This window comes from Falco naumanni, chromosome 5, assembly GCF_017639655.2.
Source record: "Falco naumanni isolate bFalNau1 chromosome 5, bFalNau1.pat, whole genome shotgun sequence".
In the NCBI taxonomy this organism is placed as follows: Eukaryota; Metazoa; Chordata; class Aves; order Falconiformes; family Falconidae; genus Falco; species Falco naumanni.
Genome location: NC_054058.1, coordinates 66,662,900 through 66,689,472, shown reverse-complemented (window position 1 = coordinate 66,689,472; position 26,573 = coordinate 66,662,900). Strand labels below are relative to the sequence as shown.

Genomic DNA, 26,573 nt, shown 5'->3' with positions numbered 1-26,573 from the left:
TTTCTGGCAGCTGTTCCACATAGGATGTTTATAAATCTAAATAGTCAGCAATTAGAGTGCTTAGTTATTTACCATAAGCAATAAAACCTTATCAGCAGAAGACTACCAATTCAAACCATGTGTGTGGTCAGTCAAAACAAGTTTCAGTAGACTAGCTCCTCATATTGGGACACAGGTTTACTCAGGCTCTTGAGAAATTGTGTATGGTGGTGTAAGCTCAAGTCTGGCCCTAGGTTTGAATCTGAGCTCATCTTTTTTCCACATTATTAATATTTTCTACAAAAAAATTTTCTTCCCCAAGATTTCACAGATCTTCCAGGATCAACAAAGCATGCTGAATGCTCCCCAGGGGCTCCAGGTAATTATTTGAGCACTTTCATCCCTGGGCTGATAGAAACTACTTCTTAATAGTCCCTGGCTCCCCACTGTTAAAAGCAAATTTCAAGTTTCACCAGTACTTAGCTACCATTTCACAAGCTGTCAAATGACTCGTCAGAACGTCAGGAAAAGGAAATCAGTTCTGTTGAGTCGTCAGGTTTTATTACCAGTTAACAGATAACTGGCCTACCAATGCCTAAACAAAAATAATAAATGTTAACACTTTACTAGTTGCTAAAAAGAGCCTGGCAATCTTGAACAGCATTAAGCCATGTGTTAAATATGCCATTATAATCCAATACAGCAAAGTAACAGCCTCTCCTTGCCATGAGGGTTTTGGTGAAAGGTGGGCTTTTCCTTACTGCTGCAATGTAAGCACTGAACCCTCCCTCCAGGAGCAAGCTCTTAGTTTAAGCACTGATGGCAGCAACTATTACAAATACAGGAGACTTTGAGATATTATTTGGTACATATAAAGAACACTGTGCCTATATTGTGTCAGAGGAAAGGTACGCTTAGATTTTGATAATGTCTCCAATTGTGGCCAGTTACATGCATTTGGAAGAATATATGAACACAATAGGCTTTTTTCTCTCAATACAGTAGGACTGTAGCATGTTTTTTGGTTTTTTGTGGTTTTTTTAAGGGAAAGGATAGTATTTAGCTAGCTAAATGTGGATATCTCCATGGCAGTTACAAATGTAAGAGATTCCCTCTCTGGAATAATCGTTTTGTAATCAGTGGAAAATTATAAAATTCTGATTCCAGGTTCTAAATGTCACCATAAAGTAGATGCCAAAAAGACTGAACAGATAATGTGTGTAAGCACACTCAGTGGAGCAGGGAGGAGGTCTTGATATATAAAGCTGATATGCTGACTGTGGGAGCTGATATTGCTAAAAATAAGTCATTGCTCACCATAAATGCAGGATGTAGCCATCCCAATAAAATTAAGAAAGAAAAAAAAAAAAAAGATGCTAGAAGGAATTATGGATTCAATTATCAGGGCAATTGCTAGTTCTTCCTCTGTCAGCAGAGTTGTCATGGAGCAATGTAAGTTTTCTCATCTTCCTATTTGTTTTTTGTTTACTAAACTGGTGATGTGAAGCATACAAAGTTTTGGAAATGTGAATAACATGTCCTGACTACCTAAAAACAGCTACAGAATGTGACTGGGTTTTAGGCAAAAAAGTTTTTTATCACAGTGTCCTTGACTTCTCAATACTTTTTTCCTCTTTTAGTTGATTAGACTCAAATTTTTCCTAAAGGTTTTCTTTGTAAAATACTGTTTATTCAGCAAAAGGTATTTAGCAGTTACTCTAAGAAAAGAAATCAGCTTCCTGCCTAAAAGCTTTTTTCTTAGACCCCAGGGCTATCAGTCAGATCAATTAAGTCATGTTTAAATTGCTTGGATTTTAAATATTCATGAATCCACAAGGCAGCCAATAAAAAGAAAATACCCCTGTACTGACAACTTAAATGGATCTCTGTGTGAGTCAAGGCTGCTGAGATTCAATTTCCTTTCGGTTTGCTGCTTTGCTCACGTGTGCTTGGCCTTACTGACCAAGACAGCAACTGCAATGCCATTGCACGCAGTGAAAATCTCACCAGTAGAAATCAGACTTAATTTCCAGATCCCAGCATTGCAGCGGTACTCAGCAAGGCTCTTCCTGCTGGTCTTTTAAATTAAAGCATGTAATTGATGATGGCCTTACTGCTCCCCTGGTAAATTTTCTTTTGAAGGCAATGCAAGCAGAATGTGATAAATCTGCGACAGTAGCTGGATGCATTTTGTCAACAAAGCTCTTTTTTTTTTTTACAAAAGGGTGTTAACCACTTTCTCACATACCTAAAACTTTCCACCTTTGTTCTTGTTCATTGTCAATACATAGAAGTGATGGCTTGGTTTGGCTTACTCAAGTGGTTTGTACTGTTGTACTCAACATCCTATGCCACGATAGCATTATGACGGCACACAAATAACAAAAATAACTTCAGTTCCTTCCTTTCTAGAAGCCTTCTAAAGACAGAGTGCATGCTGGTGTATTTGTATGGCAGAAAATAGGGGGAGATGCTTTTATTCATAATTACTGTTGCTTTATTCCAGAGGAACTGAGCTTAAAATCAGATCTGCTCTAACAAGCAAAAGCAAGATCATGCTTTTGAATGATGGCTGGTAAATGAAAAGGGATAAATTTTAGGAAAAGGCAAATCTATTTTGGCAGTAAGCAGCTGGCTTTACAGCCTTCTGAGCATCACTTTTTAGACATTCTGCACAGTCTGTAGTTCTGTAAACAGCTGCAAACAAAATGATAAATTCTTACTGACCAGAGTTATGAGCAAATCTGATATTTCAAATCCTAATTCACTGAATCCTATCGAAAAATTTGTACAATAAAGTTATTGTCTTTATTTCTCATATTCTTTCATTGTCAAATAATTTCATCTGCTTTATTCCACAAGCAATTCTCATTATATTTTATTTAGCAACATGTTTTCCTATGAGTTTATCTGCACATTTCACTTCATTATTTTTCCCATTTGTTATATGCAACAGCACAGGATTTTGAAATAAAAATATGACCCAGGTGAAGACTTGGTTTTATCTGTGTAAGTGGTAGCAAGCTAAGTGTTTGTGGTTTTTGCTGTGTGGATGATGTGTTTTTCAGATGTTTCGTAATACATAGCTTTTAGCGGACTATTAAGAATTCAGTATCTTGTCCCATTAAGCAATTTTTTTTCCCCTAGAGCCGGAGGCTTAGATTTTGACATTTCCACATTAGTGAGAAGTTAATCTCTTTGGAATCATCCTTATGATGAGCTACTTCAAAATATGAATGCCGTTCTCAGAACCTAAGATAAATCCCAGATATGAATCTACAGTTTCCTTTCTTTAAGCATTTTACTGTAACCAAAAAATTTCTTGCCTTCTCAGGATACACCTCATATTATGTATAGAGGTATTGACTCTGCAAATACTGAGCATAAAACTTCCTTATAGCAATACCTTGCTGCATACAGTCTCCTGGATCAGTCCTGGGACACTTGGAAGACAGCACTGATTAGATTAGTATTCAGGACTTTTCAGCCTGGTTATCACAGCTCTGTTCCTATCTTCCACAACGAATTATGTTCAGCTGTTTTGTCACTTTTTCATAAGAAAGATAAGGAAGAAAAATTTCAACCTGAATATTTCCAGGCTTATGTTTTAAATGTGGAGGTACATTTTTTGTTTAAAATCACGTCACTCAGCTGCCTTCATCTGGTTGTATTTTCTGAAGTGACAAAGTAGAGAAAATGTATTTGAATTACCAAATCACATTCACAAATTCAGTCCCTTTTTGAGTCTCAGCTTCTGAACAGCAATGTGCTACTGTAGGGAACAGTTATCTTCCAAGACCATGGCTGGCCAGGAAACGTCTGATACAGAATATGTTTTGGTTTCTTGCCATGTTGGTGGGTGTGCATGTTTTTGATATTGCAAAAGTTTTTCAATATCATGCAGTCCAGACGGTGGAGAGTGCATGTATAGTTTTAAACCAAAAGGAATTAATCTACTGTCTTGTTTCAACAGGTAAGATGTAGCTGAAGGGCAGTAGAATCTGTGTGAAGTGAAAGTGCTTTGCTAATGTGTCGTGCCATGTAAACAACATTCACTGAATGTCACATCAAATCTTCTCATCAAAGCAGTCTATCTGATGCCTTTGTCAACATCTGAGTGCTTGAGCTGATGCTGTTTTGCCTTCTTAGGAATGCAGGTGCTGGAATGGAATGGCATCCCCTTGACTGGGAAAACTTATGAAGAAGTCCAGAGCATTATTATTCAACAGAGTGGGGAAGCAGAAATATGTGTAAGACTGTGAGTTTTTCCCCATCTTTCTGTTTCCATTTTTTTTGGCTTTTCATGGCTTTTTTTTTTTTTTTTTTTTTTAAATTTACAGTTGTTAAGGTGGAACCTTTGTTAGCACGAAACACCGATGTAATAATTAGTGAGATTTCACTGTGTGGGAGGTCTGTTTGTTCTTTGTTTTCTTTTAAAGTCATAAGGAAAGATATGAATCAGCTGTTAGTAATTATATTTCTATAAGAAATGATATCTATTGTCAGGCCACAATCTTCTCTCATTGACATGCATACAATTCACTGAATTTACTAGGGTTAGAAAAAGATGGTAATTTAGCACTATTTTTTACTGAAATCTGCATCCTTTAGATGAAAGTCATTTAAGCATCATAAGAAATATATAGACTTGCATTCAATCCATTAAAGATTTCACCTTAAAGGAACCTTTTCTTCTCAGCTCTTTAACAGCATTGCAAATCTATATCAGCTACGAAGGGGCCATGCTTGGGAGCTGCTTTCTGTCATGAACCACTATTCATTTATCTACTTAAAACAATAATGAGGGTATGAGGGAAGAGTTTCTTTTGTCTCAGGCTTCTCATTGCTTTCTTTAGGGACCTGAACATGCTCTCGGACTCTGAGAATCCCCAGCACCTGGAGCTGCACGAGCCTGTCAAGGCAGGTGAGCGACAAGTTGTTGCTTCGATATTGTAAGACAGGATAGCAGCTGTAAATTGGATGGGATATAAGATGGGATATTAGCATTATAAGCTCAGGTGTTACATCCCAAATCTTGCCATGGGCAGAAAGTGGACCATAAGCCAAGACAAGGGGATCAAGTAGCAGCCTCAGGAAGTTTGCAGATGGCACCAAGTTGGGCAGCCGGGGGGCAGGGGGCTCTGCGGGGGCTCTGGGCAGCCGGGCCGAGGGGCCGAGGCCAGCGGTGTGAGGGGCAGCGGGGCTCAGGGCCGGGCCCTGCCCGTGGGGCACAGCAGCCCCCGGCAGCTGCGGGCTGGGGGCAGGGGGCTGGGAACTGCCCGGGGGAAAGGGCCGGGGGGGCTGGGCACAGCCGCTGGGCAGGAGCCCCCAGCGTGCCCAGGTGGCCAAGGGGGCCAGCAGCGCCCTGGCCGCTGTCAGAAGCGCTGTGGCCGGCAGGGCCGGGGCAGTGCCCGTCCCCCTGTGCTGGGCACCGGTGCGGCCGCCCCTCGGGGCCTGGGCTCAGGGTCGGGCCCCTCAGGGCAGGGGGGACGCAGAGGGGCTGGAGCGTGTCCAGAGCCGGGCAGGGGCTGGGGCAGGGGCTGGGGGGGGCGGCGGGGGGAGCCGGGGGGGTCAGCCTGGAGAGGGGGGGCTCAGGGGCACCTGGTGGCTCCCTACAGCTGCCTGAGAGGTTGCGGTGAGGTGGGGGTTGGTCTCTTTTCCCAAGTAACAAGCAATAGGACAAGAGGAAACAGCCTCAAGGTGCACCAGGGGAGGCTTATTTCTTCACTGGAAGAGTTGTCAGGCATTGGGGCAGGCTGCCCAGGGATGTGGTTGGGTTGCCGTTCCTGGAGGTGTTTAAAAGACATGTAGATACGACGCTTAGGGATTTAGTGGTTTAGTCGGTGAGCTTGGCAGTGCTATGTTAATGGCTGGTCTTGATGATTTTAAAGGTCTTTTCCAGCTTAAGGGATTCCATGGTTCTATGCTTGTTAGCCCAGTTCAATCCATAGTTACAGAGTCTACACTAATTAATACAAAGGAAATATCAGTAACAACACTGCAGCTAACATTTGGGAGCCAGGGAAAACCTCACACTAGCTACCCCTTCAACTATACGTGCCACAGAAAACTGTGCCACAAATGTCCCGCTTTGGCAGATGCCCTGGGCCCTGCAGGCTGTACTTTCACTCTGAGGCATTGTGGCAAATTGACTGTGTCCTGAGGAATTTGCTGGGAGTGATGGTTTTGGTGAGAGTGTTTTACTCCTCCTCGCTGGGAGGTGGATGATGTTGATGATTCCTTCCTCTTCAGGATCTGCTTGGGGCTTTTTCTGTGTTTTCTAGCACAGATGGCTCTTTCCTCAGTGGTCAGTAGCTCTGCATTGCATATGACTTAACTGGATATTGTACGCTTTACATGTGATGCATTCTTGTTCTTTGTTCATTCTGTTGCTCCTAAAATTTATTTTGCCAAGCTCCTGAGTTTGCATCAGTGTCAGTAACTGACCAGCAAGTAGCTGGTATCCTTGGGACCTCAGCTATTGTCCTGTGCCCAAACCTTGCAGCACTGCTGTCACCCCAAGTTTGTGCTCCTATAAGCTGCAAATTAATCTAAGTCAAAAATACTTCAGTCTACATGGTGCAATTACTGTTGTGCCTTTATATATTTCTAAATTGCTAAGAATAGGCCTCATACCATATAATTATACAAGGTGAAACGTAACTCAGACAAATTAAGGTCATAGCCATCCAGTCATTAGACAATTGCTGTTGCAGCCAGACAAGCTAAAACAAAGCTCCTAGCAAACTGGAGCAAGTCCAAATAACACACAAGTCCTAAGGCCTATGTTAGCTTAACACAGGACTTGCAGCCTGTTATTAGTGATGAAAAGACAGTATTTACTAAGATACAGGGGTGCAATAGGAAGTACTTTGTGTGAAGTTTTGTTACATGACTTCTAACATGGCAGTGTTTTAGGGGGGATTCTCTTCTGTTCGGTCAATACCATGACCGCAGGCTCCAGTTGTGGTATTAGTTGTAACTAATCTAAGTCTGAACCACAGTCCACAATCTTACCAGTAATACCGCCCTTCAGCAAGTTCAGTGCAGATTACGAATGTTTCACTTAGCATCTCATGGGTCCATTCTGAGTTCTGTGGTTTTGTGGCTGCTCTTTTATCAATAAGAACACAAGTTACCTGGATTAAATCCTCCATTTTCTGACCATGTAACTGTTCCCATCTATTAATATACTTACTACTAAGCTACCTTTTGTTGAAAATGGATGGTATTGGTATTAATGGAAAGCAAACACTGAGTCTGGCAGAGCTTTGAGTCAGAGCTACACACAGGTTTTTTTTATTAGTGAGCAGATCAAAAACACCAAAGGCATTCATAGACACAGAAATTGGGTTTTGAAAGGATAGAAGCTAGAATAAACAGTATTTTTTATTAATGGAGAAAACTCAAAATGGGAAAGAACAGGAATAAAAGTAAATTGCCACATTATTGCAGGCATGCTTCCTCCTAGTTTAGGAATCTTCTAGTGGTTTCAGAGCTGGAACTCAGCAGAGTACCTTCTGGCTACCAAGCCAAGTCTTTCTTGCCATCACCTCAGGTTTTGCAGACTGTGCTTTGGAAAGAAACAATCTCCATTCCCTCTAGACATTAAAAACAGATACAGCCTAGCAGGCAGGGTAAGGCTAACGTATTGCTTTAAACCTCTCATACTTCTGAGAACCTGGGAAGCAAGACGAGCCTAGTATCCTTTTAACTCTACACACTTAAAGCACAGGTGGAACTTACTTGACCTCATTTCTCTATTAAATGGAGATTGCCATCTACAAAAGTTAATTTTTCCTTAGTCATTCCTGGGCAGTAGAGAGGGCAATCAGACTCCTACTGCAGATGCCTTACATAGGTGTGTGTAATAAGGAAAGATGAGTCAGGGCTTTTACTCTTCATTTGTTTTCATTTTATTCTGCCTTGGTTAATTTGTGGCATTGAAGTTCTGAGCTCCTTTTCTCTTTATTTTTGTATAAGTTATCTCAGGAGCAGAATTCAGTTTTATGGAATGGCTAATTGATTTAAAAAAAAAAAAGTTGAGATTAAAGATTGTTACAAGAAAGTTCAGATACTTGGTGAAACTGGACTTTGAAACAGTGGAAGTTAGCGCAGACAGTCTTGAAAACTGTAATTTGCTCCAGTATGATTCAGAATGATCAGCAAGGCTTATTTTTCTTCTGCTAGAGAATAATCTTGTCAAAAAGCTTGTGAGGTGAGTAACACTAGTTGACAGTGTTGAGTAGAAAGATTGGAATTGGGATGTTGATGTTGTGGGGGAGACATCTCTCTTTTGTGGTTTGGCTTTTGCATCTTCGAAGTCTACAAGCAGATGACATGAAAATTTATAAAGATCATTATCCTGTCCCTGTACTGTGGCAAGATGGATTTGAATGTGCTAGCAATTATCAATACTATGCTTTCTTACTTTAATCCAGTAGATAAAGCGAAGTCACCAGGGGTTGATCCCAAGCAGCTGGCTGCAGAGCTCCAAAAGGTTTCTCTACAGCAGTCGCCTCTGGTTGCTTCTTCAGGAGTGGAAAAAGGATCTCATGTTCACTCTGGAACCACTTCTGCCACTTCCAGTGCTGTTCCTAGCCCTGGTCAGCCTGGTTCTCCCTCAGTGAGCAAAAAGCGGCACAGCAGCAAGGTAAGAAACTTCTCAGTTATGTGGCAATAACATTTTGATGACAAGAAGAAACTGTGTATTTATCTTTTTTAGTGTAGCAAGAAATCACAGCACATATTGATGAATTAATTTCCGCGAGAGTGATGAGTATTACTGTTAAGATACAGAGTTTGGACACAAGGAAAGGACACTACGTGATTTATCCAAGGTCATAGAAGATTAGGCCCTCTCTGCAAACAGGTTTCTCAAACTTAATATTATTGTTTTTAAAGAAAATAATTGCCCTTTTCATTCTTTTTGCTGTTGTTTTTTAAGTGCATCCTACATGATGGTGAGGTACTAGTTCCACAGGAGAAGCTGATATTCCAAAGATTGTAATTTCCCTCTCTGCACTAAGCTACTGTTTCAAGTGTTAGAAGCTATGCATAATCATAGCAATATTAAGCGTTTCTCTGAAAAACAGGGAAAGAACGCAAAATAAATTTACCATCAAAATGTGTTTTGTCACTAGCTAGTTCCAGTGAACTTGCTAAGCATGAGTTGTCATTTTCTTTGACACATCCTGTCCATTTCTCAGCTGAACTTCTTTCTCTCTGTGCACCCACCTGCACACCTGGAAAGGGCAAAGTGGGAATTTAGTAGCATTTTTTCACAGTTGAAACTGAAAACTAGATCATAATGTCATCTGTCACATTTTTGCATTTTGTGTCAAAAAAGTTAACACCTGAAGTGAAAATCAATTCTGCGAAGACTGCATTTGCTTAAGTAATTTGCAAGATAGCTAAAGCTGATGGCTATCCTGAATACCCAGCTTCTCACTGTCTTGCTATTGGAAGCAAAGTTTCACATTGCAAACAGGGTTCTTTCTAGGTATTTATTTATCTGTATCTTTATTCCTTCTTGGGACTGTCAGGTTCCTACTGCATTATTGCTATGTTTATATTTTTGTGCTGTTGAAGCCATGACTGTGACTTGAACTGCAAATGCATTAGGCACTGTACAAATCAAAATCAGCAAACGGTGCCTGCTCATTTCAGATAGCTCTGCAATATGCTTACATAGCTTTCATGTGAGAGGAAACACAAAAATCTTTCATCCAGCAATTTAGCAAAAACTATAAATATATTTATTGATCTGTTTGTTTTATATAGTAATTCTGTCTTGCCACAATTCCCATGGAATTTTTATGAACTAATTAAGGTCTGTGGTGCACAAGTTAAATCTCTATGTTGAGCTTCACTGCATGTAACATCAGGGACCTGGCAGAAATGCTTAATCATCCGATGAATAGTTGGTTTCCTTACACCTTACTCTGAGTATTGTATACATCTACATATGAACTAGTTTGCCATGTGCTTTATGTTTGCCAGTGAGAATAAACCACTTCTGAAATACAGTTCATGAGACTGGATGAAACCTGCCACTAAAATGTATGCACTACATGGAAGGGAGAGGGCAGGGCTCTTAGCACAGATGTCACCATCTACACTGAAACCCCGTTCATCTGGTTGAATGCATCACACCCCTAAATTCACTGCACAGTGTATGGAAACCCATAAATCTTTGATGTGCAGTGTATCCTGGAGGGGTGCCCCTCTCTGGCCACATGAGAAGACTGGGTTCCTAGCTTTGGCACTGTAGCAGGTCACCTAAAATTATATATGTAAATTTAATTTCCTGCTTCACAGAGGATTTAGAAATCTTTTGTGAAAATTCAGCTGGAGGCTTATAAAGATGAAACAAAAAAAAAAAATTAAAATTAATGCCTTTATGTAGGGGATGCAAAAGTCAAAACCAATCAGGTAAATATTTAAAACATTCTTTGCTTCTTTCAGAAAATCAAATTGAGAGGCATTTCTTTCATAACAACCGTAGCTCTTGTTGACTTGTATAGTTTCTGTTCATTGACTGCAGGCCAAGTTTATAATGGTGTTGATCTCTGTTAGAAGACAACGCTACTGCTCATCCTTTCTGGAATGGCTCTTTGCCTTGGGCTGACAGCGTTTCTAAGCTGGCTGCAGCCTTGCCAAAGTATCATGACAGAGTAAATATCCAAACTGCCTAGATCTTGTTTTTGCAACTGTTCTCATTTTTAGCAAGTACAATCTTTTTTTTAAGTTTTTTTTTATAGAATGTACACTCCAGAGGTGTTGTAGGAGATCCTGCAGTGCCGATGTTTTGTCCCATTACTACAGAGTGGTAGTGCATAGCATCAGAGCCTGACATTAACAAATTTCACATCATGATCGTGACAGCTTTCTCTGGCAGGTATGATGGCATTACAAAGCACTGGTTCTTACACAGTGTGTGTGAGTGCATGCAGGGAGTATCAGAATAAATTAGAATGAAGTGAGATTAGCCATCATAGGAGAGATCTAACCTTTGGGAGACTTGAGTTCACTATACCCTGTGCAGACCTGTTTCTTTTGTAATGTAAATGTATGATCATTCTATGGTGCAGGTTACATCCAGGATATAAATGCTCTGTAGAAGCATTTAATTGTATCTTTGTATCTTAAAGAATGGATTGTTTTTCTAAATCCTCAGTTCCTTTAGCTCCTAGAGAAGTCAGCAGTGAAATAATTTCCCTTCTTTTCAAATTAATCCTCACTGATTCCCTGATAAAGAAAGATACTTATTTGCATCTCTGCCTTTCAATCCAGATCCAGCTTCAAAGCTGGCCCAGCTTTGAGCTGTGGGTTGGACCAGATGACCTTGAGAGGTCTCGTTCAGCTTAAATTATTCATGTTTCTTTGAAATATTTGGGTAGTTCTTCACAGTCAGTTTTAAATCAGCTGACATCAGAGAGAAAACAAACTATTTAATATACTGACTCATAGTGTTGTAAATGAATACAGAGAATTAACAGTGGTATAGAAATGTAACGATACACATTTATTTTTGCAGACAAGTAAATGAAAGCAAAGTAACTGCATGGCTAAAGGCAAATTCACTTTAACCACCTTTGGAAGTCCCCATGCAAATTCAGCATGCCCATTGCCTTTTCTCTGAACTCCTTCTACAGTATTGATACTAATACATTCTGTATTACATGATATTTAAAGTGAATGAGCTCATTATTTTTACTGTTCAAACTTCTGAAAAATTAGAGCATTTATCTATCTGGCAGTGAATTGGTAGTCACAGCACAACCAACTCCATGTTATTTTGTAGCATTGTCTGTGCTAGTACAGACTGAGGTCAGAACTATTAAAATGTAATAAAATCCATTTGTAGAGGTAAAGTATAATAAATATAAGCCATTTAAGCCCTACTTTGAAAGTTTGCATGATGCTTAGATAGGTCTGTGTCTTTGGCAGAAAGAGTGCAATTCTCTCTTTAAATATTCTTTCAAGGACCAAAAAAGTTTTAGGAGTAGTTTTCTACCAATCTAAAATATCATTTAAGATTCAGAACATTTTATAAGTTGGTGACCTACTTTAGCTGTTAGAGGGATGACACTTCCTTAAAAGCTTTGTAAGGTAGCAAGAAAAGCTGATTTAAAATTTTCCATGAGAAATATTTTGAGGCACATGCACTTCCAGAAAAATCAACTTTTCTTTTTTCCCCATGAAAATGCTTGTGTTCATAAAGGAACACATCTAGAAGGCAAGTTGAAGCACACAAAAAAAAGGTGACAGATGACAGTGAATACAACTATATAACAGGCAGGTCTGGGCTGTTTATCTCCTGTATTTATGTTGTGCTAGTGTTTAGCTGGGATTTTTCTGGTTAGTTCTGGTCTGCAGATCTGAGTAATTGAGGGGATGTTCTTCATTGCAAACCTGAATAAGGCAGTGCATCACCTTAACTTCATGCTCTGGTCCAGGAGACATGGGCTCTGCATTGGCCTACGTCAAAACAATTCATGTCCAACATCCTGAGAAAATCGCTAAGGGATTTTTTGGAGGGTAGAGCAGCACGTGAGAGGCAGATGGGGTTTACTCTTCTCAGAAAGTGAAGGAAATCCTAACTGCAAAGACTAGTACGTCAGACTGCTGGTCACATCTGGCAAAATAGGAAAAGTTGACTTCCAGATCAGTCTTCAGAGAACAGTAAGTTTGTCCTTGTTTGCATCCTTTTTTTTTTTTGCTGCATCAACCAAGGAAGCAGGTGTGGAGAGAATGCAAAAACATTTAAATACTGCTACTGAACCAGAGAGAGCTTTCTTGCTTGACTGATGGCTTGCAGATTGGAGGTAGGTCCAGGGTGGCTCAAGGGTACCACCATTTAGCAAAACAACGTATTTCTGAGCCCAGGATTTGAAGCAAGTGGTGATATTACTTTCCAACTACTAACAAAAAGGAGGGAAGAAAAGGGGAAAAATAAAGACTCCAAGTATTTTATGGCTTTTGTCAGCAACCTAGAGAAGCTCAGTGAAAAAGAACAGAAAGGAGCAAGCACAATTATACAGCATTGTAAAGGGGAGGACAGAAAATTTAAATTTCATGTCACCCAAAGTGTGTGGAAGAATGTGAAGTGCTGTAGCTGAACTGATGATCAGAAAACACAGAATAAAGCAAAAAATATTTTACAAGATGGCTTGCAATTGTGAGATCCATTTATACACATCCATCAGTTTTAGTAACATTCTTTCCACTCTTTCTACCTACTTTCACCTAAACTTGATTTAAACTAGCGTAACTTTTGCCTTTCAATAGAAATACAGCCGTCTTGTACTTGACATGGTATTTGGTTTCTCTTTGCAGCATTCACTTCTGTTAGACAGGGTTAATGCTATATGTCTTTTTCTCCCCATGCCTCCCTGTGTGACCAACCTGCTCTGACTGTAAAAACTTTGGTGTTTAAGTTGTCTGACTCTATACTTGCACAAAGGGTGATCAAAATGGCTGGGCTGGACTTTAGGTGATGCTGAAATATCTTAACTATTCGTTTTGAGCATACAAATTGGAGATAAACAGTTTTTAAAACATGTGGTGATACAGCAGTATAAATGATACCTCTAAGACAAGTTAACTGAAAATCTGTTATTTCCAATATGCATATGTGTATGTTTGGAAGTGTGTGCCTATTTATTTATTTATGTATTTTAATGTGGCAGCCCACAGAAACTACGAAGTCTGCTTCCCATCCAATCACTGGAGAAATTCAGGTAAATATGTAGTTTCTACTGTGCACGTTCTTGTTGCTGCTGGATGTATTTTTCCGATGAATAAGTTTGCAGAAAACAGTCTCCATTAACTGATTTCTTATTCAACTCCAGCCCTTTGAAATGTCACTAATGTAAGTCAGTGCTTGATTTTTGACTCTGTATTGTTGGCTTGTGAGATACAAACAGATAGAATGGAAAATGCTACTGTTCCTGAAGGGGCTAAAAGCGTAGTGAAGTTCATTCTAATCTTTAGTCTTTGGCAACTTATTGCGGTTTACTACAGAAATTTCCAGACTGTTTACATTTAAGCAAAGACTGCTGTGGGTTTCTCATGGTGCAGTGTGTTTATTTCCATGTAATGCCAAGTTTGTAGTTGTCCCTTATGTAAACTGACATTATTCTAGCTTTTTAAATTGGTGGAACTGAGAGCAGCAGAATAAAGGAAGCCTAACTTCCTATAGATTTCAGTCATTTTTTCCTCAATTAATCCCTCTCCCCTATACTAGTACTAACAGTCTTTTCATAGTATTATAATGTCCTTCCTGGGCTTAAGCTCTAGGTAGCCAGAATTTCTGCAATTCCTACCCAGTAAGCTGGCTATTGCTCAGAATAACATAAAGAGTTCAAATTTCATTTGCTTTTTCCAGCATTTGAATAGATCAATATGGATATTTCCTTTTTTTGTTTTGTTTTGTTAGCCAAGGCTGGCAGACTTTAAAAGCAAAATTTGTTTCAAGATCAAACATAATAATCTAGCATCTCATTCAAGTCAGGAGAGAGAGACAGAAACTTCCTAAAATGTGTTTGTTTCCAGCTAAAGTAAAGCTCTAAAACTCATTATATTCAAAGGATGTAGTAGAGGTATTGAATCATTTAGGAAGTAAAAATAACTAATAATCTTACTGTGTTTTAATACATTCTCTAGCTTCAAATCAACTATGACAAACACCTTGGCAACCTTATCATCCACATCCTTCAGGCAAGAAACCTTGCTCCCAGAGACAACAATGGCTATTCAGACCCCTTTGTTAAAGTTTACCTTCTTCCAGGGAGAGGGTAAGTGTAGGAGAAATTGTACCCTGAATTTTCTTTTAATTTGGGTTTTTTACTTGACACTAATAAACAGAACTGAGTTTCTGCTATAGAAGGTCCAGGTGAAACACCAGGAAAAAGGGTGGACTTCTAATAGAGAGCCAGACACTATTTCCAGGAGAATTTGCTAATGACCTCAGGGACTTCATGATCATACCTGAAGATTTAAATATTTTTTTTCATGTTTCCTTTAAAAATTTCTAATCCATGCAAAAATACGTATTAAAAGAACAGCAGACTCTACTTAAACATACTAAATATATGTAATACGTTCTGTAATATAGGAAGCTACATGTTAAGTTTAACATGGAATGAATTGTTGCTTCAGCTCAAGGTGTTCAGAATTTGGGACAGATTTGCAAATATGCAGAATTTTAGCATCTGAGATAAATTTAGCGTTGTAGTATAATACCAAAGATGAGAAATACTAATCAGATAACATTCATTCCATGTGATTTTTTATGACTTTTTTTTTTTTTAAGAGCTAATATGTGTTTTAGAAATTCTGGTGATTTTGTACCTAATGACTATACAAATCACTAATCACTTTTTCACAAACCGCTGCTTCTTTAGATTCTGTAATTACAAATAGCTCATTAGTGTTTCCTTTAGAACGTATGTTTCCATATCAGCAATATTAAAACTCTTCTTTGGTGCTCTAAAGTTGCAGAATGTCATACATATGTATAAGTATACATGGTTATAATAATCCTTCTGACTTCTGTGGCACAGTAGATATATCTAAAATTAAGGTGGTGGAATAGACCTTAGATTGCAAAGAGAAATTCCTTCAAACTTCTCTGCTTGTATAATCACATTTATCCTAAAAGACTCTTAGGCTTGGACCGTGGAACTAAAAATCTGTATTTCTGTTCTATTCAAAGTAAGAGGAAAGTGGATGCTCAGGTCTCAGTTCAGCATTTGGCACATGGGCAAGCACCACTAAAAGCACATGAATCGAACAGCTAAAGGCTCTTACAGCTTGCAAATTCCAGATATACAGCATTCAATATTGCTCAGTGGCACTGGGCCCAAAATTGTTACTGAATATAATAGGAACAGCTCCTAAATATTGAGGGGGGGCTTATTGTACCGAAGAGACTTGTAAAATACTTGTCAAATCAATCTCACTGAATGTTTGCAGGTAAATTCACTGATGTAGAAACAAGACTTTGAACTAGAGAGATGTTTGGCCTGCAGAGGTCTAGGCCAGATCCAACTATAGGTTTAAACTTGCTGCTGAGTTATGAAGAGTTAGGATTTTAATTTTGTTTGGGTTCGTTATTGTAAAACATGGCACTGTTACGGTTTTGCATGTAACTTGGAGCTTTAGGGAATAAGGAAAATGGAGAGCTTCTCAAAAGTGCCAAACTTGCTTCTGAAAGCAGAAACTTGAATTGCTACTGAATATATTTTACCTGTAGTTCAGTCCATGCTAGACTTCTTATTCTTTGTAATGCTTCTGTTGCCTTTCATTCTTATACTACAAACTACCCGTTATTCACGTTTTCTTTCATCTCTGCTTTCGTTTTCTCTCACTCTGCTTCCTCTATGTTCCTAACTCTGTAAATGCTGGGTATGCAGACAAGTCATGGTTGTCCAAAATGCAAGGTAGAGTGTACTATCTTCCAATTTTACTCTTTCCTTTTTGTATGCATGCATGATACAATCAGTCTGTGTGCTAAGCTAAAGATTTCTCCTGAGTTTCAATGGAATGCAATTGCAGCATGGTTTTGCTATTCATTCTCTAATTAATCCCATTTACAGGTCAGAAGGAACTCGAAACAAGTAATTAATGCTCATCAATGCAGTAATATTTTAGGGCCAAACACTGATGACAAAATTTCTTTTGATGTTTGGAGGAATTTAGTTCAGAAATACCTAAAACTTCATTCTCACTCACTGAAAGTTGAAAAATATTTAACTGTGAACTTGTATCAAGATTCTGAATGGTGTTACTGCTGCGAAGAACAGGCATTCTTTGGAAATGAAATGTAGTATTTTTCTCTATATACCTTGCACAGTATATAGATGTTAAAGCTAGGTATAATTCTAGGTAGTTGCCCAGCCAGCTTTAGAGCTCTTTGACCACATAAATAGTTATTTGTGGTAAACAAAGTTGAATTTTTAGTTATTAAAATGACTAGTGCTTTGTTTGTCCTGGAGTTGGAAACATAAGGCAAAACCTTCATGCTCAAGATATGCCAGTATCAGCCCAGGCTAAGTACACAAGCATAGTAATTCACCCCAAATTCCAAATTTGTTTAAAAGTAGAAACCTGATCAAACAAGTCAACAAATTAATTTCAATAAACAGATCTTCTCTATTATCAGTCTGTTTCTTTATGTAATGAATGTGCTTACACATTTTATATGCAGCTATTTTGTTATACTTTTTTCATTATACTTGCAGTTGTATCATGCATTAATAAACTATCATTAAGGAAGCGTAGAGAAATGCTAAAGAAAAGAGTAATACAGTTTGTATCTTTTCACACAGCATACTATGAATTTCAAGGGCAAATTATTTCACACTAGATATAGACTGGTTTAATGAATGCATTTTATTAAATTATCCCCATCTGTTAATCACAATTGTTGGGGGAAAGGTGCATCTGTGGTATGAACTTAATATATGTGCCAGATCCTTCCCTTCAGAGGTCTAGGGACCTTCAGTTGTCATCCATCTTAGCCTGGGTCTGCACCGCCTCAGAAGTGGCCAAGGTCTCTTGCTTCCCTCTGCAACAGATCCAGACTATAGGTTACAGGAATGTGGGCTAATGCCACCCTTGCCAGTATAGATCCAGATACTCTATGGACTTCACTGAAAATACTCCAGAGTTACCATGTTAACAACACATTTACCTTTTGTCATTGCCAGCCCTGAAATTCAGCACTGCACGATTCATGTCTCGCATATTTCTGAAAAGAATCAGAAACTTTGAATAGGTGAAGTTGTAATAGTGGGAAAGGAAATCCATGCAAGGAAAGGGAATGTCATAGTGTCATTTTCTTGGCTGAGCGCTCAAATAGTCCTTTCCCACTTTCTTCAAAAAGAAAAATGGTTCATTAAAACCATTAGATCATATGACATTTAGACAGGCCCAAACTATATAATACTGTCCTGGCTTAGTTAAGTTAAGAAATAAGTGGGTTACTCTGCGTGTAGGAGGAGTTTGGACGAGTTAATAGCTGATCAGAATAGACATGCATTTGATGAGTACTGTGAGCCCAGAGATACCGCTAACCTAGCTGTGGCTTGCCGGTGTCCCATGTCTCCATATGGGTCAGTTAAATCTCATTAATACTTTGAGTGATGGGGATGCTTTTATCAGATCAGAGAGTGGGAGAAGAGGTGCTTAAAAAATTCAAGTGCATTACTGAACAGGTTTTGCCATCAAAATCTAGTTTCCAAAAGGATTCCAATTTTGTATTTCAGATTTCCTTCCAAGATATGCAAAGAAATAACTTTGTGTGACTTTCTTTTTCATATGCTCTTGGTCCCTCTAGGTTTTAATTCATTCTTTTCTTACTGACATACAAGTAAAAAGAAATCTTCCCCTCCCTGCCTCACCCCACCACCCACCACCACCCCCAAAAAAAAATAATTATATATATATACACCAATGTATGCTGTGGCTGATAGAATTGATTGAACTGTGGAGAGCTGCTGCTTTCTTCTCATAAGCAGAGGTGGGCAGATACTTTGTTTCACGGGTCCCAATGCCCTTCACATTTTTCAATAAACTGGAAGACATTGGATACCATGTTTTGCAAGAAAATAAATGGAACTACATAGAATGAGTAAAACAAAAACTAAGAGCAAAAATAACTGCAAGTCTCTTTCAGAGAGATATCAGTCTAGTAGGCAGCTTGGATATGGCTACCCCCTTTTGGAAAAAAAAGGCAGTAGACACTCCAGAATAATTACAGGAGCACTGCATGGTAGAATTGAGTTTCTAGAGTGAAAATCTTGGTGCTAAAGACACAACATTGACATACACATGTCAGTAAAATATGCATCCTTTACATAACCTCAATTCAGACCTGCTCCAGTCTTGTACCATGCATGGTACACCATTAATGACTAGCTGATTAAATGAGTCCCTGGAGTGCATCTTCTAAGTTGATCTCATGAGAAAAGAATTTAGTTCATTCGCTCTGAGAGCATACCACAGTGCGAACCAAACCACAGTTCAATTGAAAGTCAGAAGTGAGAATCAGGGGAACAGCACACTACCAAAAATTAATGTAGAGGAACCATAAAAGATTTTAATAGGGCAGATACAGGTCATCTGTGCCATTTGGCCTTAGTGCTGGGGAACAGTCCTGGGCACATTTAATTTAGTAATAGATACAGCACGTAAGTCCTTTAAGTTATGAGAGATTTGAACAGAAGAGAAAGGGCAGTTCACTTGCAGACAGGCAAAAAAAGAAAAAAAAAAAATAGTTCTTTACCTTATATCTTGTTGGGTTTTCAAAGTATTAAAACTTCTGGTGTTCTCCCACCCAGCTCTTTTGAGATGTCCATTCAAATCTATACTAAATTAAAATTGGAATGGAAGCAAATCTGACATCAAAGCTCACAGAGCTAGTTGGATGCATATTCTGTTAAAGGTTAGTAAATTGCTTTCTCCATACTCAGGAAATGCAGAGTACAATCGAAAGCACTACCATTTCTTTTTAAAAATAGATTATGCAGCCAAACTTTTTATTCTTGGCTATTGATAAAAACAATCATGAGCTTGATGCACTTTTATGTTTGTTTCCAGTACAGTTAGAAGTATAGGCAGAGAACAGGATCAATAATAAATTAGTGTTTCTATCATTAACAGGATATTAGTTACCCCATGGCATTCATTAAATGTTCTTGTGAGATGGCCTTCTGTAATTAGAGGCTGCAACATATAAATATAAAGGATTTGTGCTACGTTCAAGTGCTAATAGGAGAATGGTCTTGGAAATGTAGTCAGTGCATTATCACTTCAATTTATAACCAGACCCCAACACCGACAATGAGAGAACAAAGCATATATGCATGTGCTGACTCATGCTTTATGTTGGAATGATTATAGGCAGAGCTTAACCTGCTGAAGAGTCGGAAGAAGATGTTGTAAAAGACCGCATCAGGAAAGCATGCTAAAGAAAAAAAAAACAAAGGCTGTCATTGTCCTCTTGTAACCTCTGAGTTGTTGCAGAAATGGGAAATGCAGTGCTTTCTCTTTTTCTGTTTTTTGTTTTGTGGGTGGGGTTTTTTTGTGTTATAATTGAAACAAACAAAAGATCACTAATGTAATGTTTCCTTCCTTTGTTTAAATTCAGTGCTGAGTACAAGCGGAGAACTAAGTACGTGCAGAAAAGCTTGAATCCTGAGTGGAATCAGACAGTCATTTATAAAAATATCTCCGTGGAGCAGGTGCGTGACTGGTAGTACTGTTCAGTGCAATTTGCTGCTTCATTATTTGTGTGGTCTGCAGTGCTTGCTGTGAAGGGAGCAGTGCTACTGGCTGTTCTGTGAACCCCTGTAAAATCTTGCCGTGTTTAGGGGAAATTTGGAACTATTTCCTTGCTGCTGATAGAGCTTACTATATCAATACTCTTTTCTTGTCCCTTCTACTCATAAAAATGGTGATTTGTGGGGATTAAAACTGTAACCATGTCATAAGTACAGATGTGACAATTTCAAAAATGCTAATGAAATACAGGGAGGGAATAAATTAAGACACATTTCTGAAGCAAATGGAGAAATCACTGTCATTCTTCATTCCAAAAGCCATGCAAGGTCAAACAAAACACAGGTCTTATTAAAAAATATTTATAGAATGGAGAGATACATTTTTTGGTTTAGTAATTTACAGCAATGGGCTTGAAATATGAATCACCTGAAAAAAATTTAGAAGTTATTTAATTTCCTTGTTACAGAAAAATTTAACTCACAGCTGGGAAAGAAGTCTGCGCAAACCTTCTCTGTTTCTTGGTGGCTTCCTAACTCTAACTGACCTGCAGGGTTCACTGAAGCAGTATGAAGCAATTGAGTACCCTTTTTCTGCATCTCCTCTTTAAAAGGGACTTTTTACCATTTCAAAAAGACATAATGAGCAAAATGATGATCAGTCTATCTGTTTAAATTATGAAGTATATTTTATAGAATAATGGATCTGTATGCAGTCCTAAATCTTTTTGCCTTTCTTAGTGTTTTATTCTTGATACTTTCAACTTCATTTTTCAATGCCATTTAACCTTTCAGTGCTTCTTAAAACAGCCGAGCATAACCAGACTCTTTAGTGAATAGATTTCCCAGTGCTTCTAATAAACTTCTCCAACACAGCACCAAGACCTCAATATTATCTTCCTAACTTAAAATTTCATCATTCATTCTTCTTGTTCATTGAGAGGAACACAGATTAAGTTGTTAATTTTTCCTTGGAGGAAAACCTTTCCCACAAAGAGACTGGCATGGTGGCTCATGCAGTCAACACATTGGAACTTAACAGGCAGTAGCTCAGATTTTCTTCAGAGGTGCCCTGTTATATGTTGTGGTTACTATTTCCTGGGGTTTGCATGCTGTTTCATGTGGGCTTGCATCAATGGTAGCTCACTGACAGTGAAAGCATCAGAAAAAGAAAAACTGACGTGTTTGTCTAGCTGAAATACAAACCCGAGACCTTCTGAGTTTTGTGAAAATGTTTAGTAAGTCTTAGCACTATTTCCAAACTTAGCTTTCCATTTAAGACAGGCTCTTCAGTTTACTTAATTTGCTTTTGGGTTCTGCTGTGACTTTTTACAGAGCTGTAATTAAGAGTGCTTAAGTATTGGATATACAGTGGCTGTTTGGTGATTCTAAATTAGATAACGATCTTAGTCTAGGATTTCTTGGACAGAGATTTTTATGACAGAAAATATCCTAGTATCTTTGATGTTGGTTTCTTAACTGTCATTTGATGAAATTTGCTTTTGGGTCACAGGCTGAATTCTTTGAACTTTTGCTTTCTATTTGCAAATCTCCTCCTTTTCCCTTCCTCTGAGACTGTTATGCAGTGCTAATGATTGTAAGTGTATAAGCTTCATCTGAGCACCACATATGTTGTATATTTTGTCTTCTTATCACATAGAAGTGTGTGCAGGGAATAGTATTTCCTTCCACAGCTTTTCATGGCTTGTATTTAGTGCTACGATACCAGTGTGGGTGATTCTTCTCCTATAAAATTCAGTGCCCTGACTTTGAAAATATGTAATAAAGCACATTTCTAAATCACCAAATCCATGCTGATGATAAGTATCTACAGTTTGAATAACTATCACCATGCAATAGTATATTGTTTGCACTCATAACCCTCATGAATGGATATTTCAAAGCAATTAGGAATATAAAGAGAAATGCAAGATGATAATTGTGACAGACTGAGAATGAATGTTCTGATCATCAAACAAGCAAAACTGCATCATACACTAAGTTATACAGAGTTAGCAGTCATACCCTAACATAAGTTCATGAATCTTTACAAATATTATTTATTCAAAGAAACATTTCTTTCGCTTCATCAAAGCATGGGTTGCTTGCTGACAGCAAATAAGTATTATTAAATATTTCCTAACATAGTCCTTTTAACGTCACTGTCTAGACTTCAGATGGTTGTAAAATTTTTCATGTTCCTTTTCTCTCTCATAGCTAGCCGAAATTAAAGTGAAAATAATTATGGGAAATAGATCACTCTTTGAAATGAAACAGACTTTTTCAAGGTCGGAATGATTAGATTTATCATGTGAAAAATTCTACTTTGACAGTTGGAGAGAAAATAAATTAAACTGAATATTTAGTAATTTCAGCTTTTTGTTAAGTAATAAACTGGAGATAATTACAATTTGAGAGGAAGGCTGAGTACACACACACTACAGATATTGTATAATAATTACTAAGTCAAGTCAAATACCTACTCAAAGCATGAAAGAAAGCATTAGAATGATTTAAAGAGAAGATGGTAAAAGATATAAGTTCTGTTACTGGTCAGGCTGTTGGTATAATGTATGGCCACAATATAAGGTGTGGCTTTGCCTCAGTTTCTTACTTGTCAGAAAGCAAATAAGAGTATTTCCTTAAATCATTGATATAGTTTGGTAAAGCAAATAGCTTTAGCTAGAGGTCATGTCCTTAAATTGAAGGAAATGTATTTAGAGACAGTAATTATTTTCAAAATTCTTGAGTGATGTAGGAGCCTATGTCTTATTTCCAAAAGTAAGAAGATCTTTCTTATGAATCAGTAAGGTGTTGGTACTTACATCTTAGTATCTTGGACAAGAGAAAGTAAGCTTCTAAGTGTCCTAGCAAAAAGTCTTTTTCTCCTTCCACATACTGAAGTACAGCACTATAGAGTACAAGAAAATGTTAAATATGAATGTCAACACAAATAAGTATATTGCATGATCTAATACAACACCTTAATTTCTTCTCATCAAATACCCTGACTGAGACTGCAATCTTATATTTCTTTCCTTGTACAAATACCTGTATGAGATTTTCAAGGAATATGTGTTAAATATTTCAAGTAATGCATATTTGGTAACACAGACCTGAATTATCCATAACAACACCCAGTGATCACCAGACATTTAAAACAAGAAGCAGGCACTTCTGTATGTGTGGTGTTTATGTCTTTGTAAGAGAAAATATTATTCATGTTGGCTGTTTCTGCATATTCCTTCATTTTCTTTAAATGACAGTTGTCCACAGCAGCCTAAAGCTAACTGGAGTTCACATGCAGTAATATGCTTTTAAGTGGGTGGTTTTTTTTTCTTTTTTTAATTATTATTTTTAATTTTTCTACAATTCAAAGTCTGAAATTAATTGCAGCTTAGTAACACTTTTTTCATAATGTGCTTGTATGAGGTTCACAACATGTAAGGTGCTCTCCTTCTTTTAGGAATGCTTTCTCATTTTCCTGCCGATACATGGCCTCCTTGCAGAAAGCCATGGTCAGATGGATAGTGGGTTTCTGCAACCTGTTTCAGTATTGCTGTAGGTTAAATTCCTGACAGGGATCTGAACTTCTGCCTTCGTGACCTAAAACTGGCTGATGTAAGGCAGAACCCTACTTTGCTGTGATGGTATAGTGGCTGCTTTTAAAATCACAAGCCACTGAGTGTTCTTTGCCTTCAATAGTGGTACATAAATATATCTTCAGAAAAGCAAATTTTCTTCCTCTTTGAAACCTATTTCATGCACGCTACCTAATAAAGCTCTTTTGATGTTTTTTCATTGTCATAATATTTTATTAAAGGTTTATTAAACTAAGAGGCTTAAAATAGATATCTCAAAGAAATATAGGGTTCTGCAAGTTTTCAGCATACTTTTGCTATCATGCTAATGTGAAGAGGCTAGCAAAGTAGGGTTGCAGCTTCTTGAAAATATTCCATTTTCCCCTTTGCACCAAAAATCCTTCAAGTCTTAGGCCACAGTCAGCACTTGAAACAAGAAGATAACATGTCCTCCCAAAAGTATTTATGCTATTCCTCTTTTCTTAAAAGGTAAAAATACATATACTTAGTGTAGCATCTAGCAGGAAATTACATTACCCAGGAAACTAGAAGTAGCATGTACCAGAGGCAGCTCAACTCGTTTTTTCAGGTTCTTTTTTCACACAGTTGTGATACTGTCTTGAAACAGCAAAGAAAAGGAATTTTATTCAGTCAGGGGAATGAACTTTACAAATGTTCTGTAAGGGATGTTCAAAACAGAAGCTTTTTGTTAACTTTTTCCTTAATTTCTGCAGGATTTTTAAAAGAAAATGTTTAAGAAATATCTTGCTTAATTATGTGGGAATCAAACAAAGATTAAAGAATTGCTCTCAAATATTTTTAGCTTAATCTTAGCTTTCAAGTCACGTTGCTTTCTTAAAGAGTACATTGTGGATGCTAAAAATAGTACAATTCCCTGTTATGTGGATTTTCCAGGAGATGCTAATTTAAACTTGTTTTTCAAAGACACTGGGTTTGCGTAGTTGCTTATTTTTCTGAAGTTATCTGGGAGCAGAAGATATTCCGAGTACATAACAAAGAGATAAAATTATAATTTAAAGGCAATTTACAGTTATTAAGAACTGTCTGAATCTGTGTTGCATTAAGCCAAGGGGCAGTGGGGGTAAATAACAAACAGTGCTCTTCTTGAAAAAAAAAAATAAATATGTAAGTACAGTAAATGGTGTAGCTTAGAATTTTGAACAATGACTTGATCCTTGGTTGTCCATTTTTCCCAAGCAGCCAATTATTAGTCAAAGCAGTGAGTGACATGTTGCTTTTGTTAGGATGATGACCTCAATTACCACATCAGATTTCTGGTTCTAACCTCTTTTATTCAAGTATGTGAAAAGAGTCCTGTTTTTCTTAGTAATGCTTAGAAGTGTCCAACAAATCACTTTACAACTTCTCAGCCTGACTTTGTAGACATCCCATAGCCCTAGGATTTTGTCCTGTCAAGCCACATGAATTTATTACTGCCTCTCCAGCCACCTGCTAGCCTTTTGCTCCAGCATACACCACCAGTAATGAATTCTCTCTCTGTCTGTGCCCAGAGACCCCTGGAATAACACTCAGGTCAATCTTTCCAATAAGGTCAACTACTTTGGTCAACATCTTGTCTGTCTTGCACTATCTTGTCATAAAAAGACGTGCTTGTTTCTTACTCTGGCCTGTAAGAAGAATGCCTTCTTACATAGATTGAGCTATCATGCTTAACAAGGTCTGTTGATAATGAGTTTTGATGGCTGTCATTAAATCTCTAACAGTGCAACTTGTCCTGCATGCCTGGTTCACTTGCAAAGTCCCATTGACTGCACTGAATTCTGGGGGTATTAAAGCCTGGTCTTCAGCAATGAGATTGTGTAAACAGAGTATTTTAAATAATATATTTGAAATTCGCACTCAAAGGTACTTGAGGCAAATGCCTGCGTTTAGGCAGTTCAGACCTGATGATGAGAAAAGCTACAGAAATACAAAAATTGGGCTTTAAAAATCAGTTTGGCTGTTGTAATGGACGCACATTCTGTCAAAAACAACTTGTGGAATTTCTTAAAATAGGGCCAAGCAGAAGTCCATTTGTCTTGATAACAAGTAATAGTCCCAAATTATTTTTCTGAGACCAAGGTTGATGGGAGGACAAAAGCTGCCTAGCTGTCACTGTGAAAAAGGGTGAAAGGAGCAGATAATGAATAGAAGCCACCAAAAAGACTTGATCTGAAGTTTATGATGGCAATGGGGTTGATTATCCTTTGACTTAAATTGCAGCTGAAAAAGAAAACACTGGAAGTGACTGTCTGGGATTATGATCGATTCTCCTCGAATGACTTCCTCGGTGAAGTGAGTATCTTATTTCCTCCTCTCTAACCCTGACTAGTTAGAAAGCTGATGAACTGCGTACTGGTGTTTGGAGACTGTTCTTTTGCAAGGTACAGTACATGTGTTAAGTAAAACCTTTTTTACATCACTTTTTTATGCTGATTTCGTAACAAATGGCCATGATTTTATTCATTCACATATGAAAGATACTTTCCCTTTATCTTGATAAACTGTGGACAAATTCACATAGGACTCGACAGAATGTTACTTCACTGAAAATTAAGAGGGTTTTTTGAGCCTGAGATGGTAACATCTTTCACAGTGACTGAATGGAGAATTCTTATTATGCCTGATAAGGTGTCTGCCTCAAATTTGACATAACATGGGAAGGCTGAGGAGGTTATCAGTCTTTGAAAATGATTAAAGGATT

General features: G+C 38.0%; 1 protein-coding gene across 1 annotated transcript in view; it reads left to right on the top strand.

The window, feature by feature from the left end:
• Positions 1-26,573, top strand: part of LOC121089257 (protein piccolo-like) — a 382,524-nt gene that overhangs the window by 286,478 nt on the left and 69,473 nt on the right. The window contains 8 exon segments of the mRNA XM_040596364.1: positions 4,129-4,237; positions 4,836-4,903; positions 8,421-8,632; positions 13,674-13,724; positions 14,650-14,780; positions 16,401-16,427; positions 20,138-20,231; positions 26,093-26,164. Coding sequence (XP_040452298.1) covers positions 4,129-4,237; positions 4,836-4,903; positions 8,421-8,632; positions 13,674-13,724; positions 14,650-14,780; positions 16,401-16,427; positions 20,138-20,231; positions 26,093-26,164 — 764 coding nt within the window.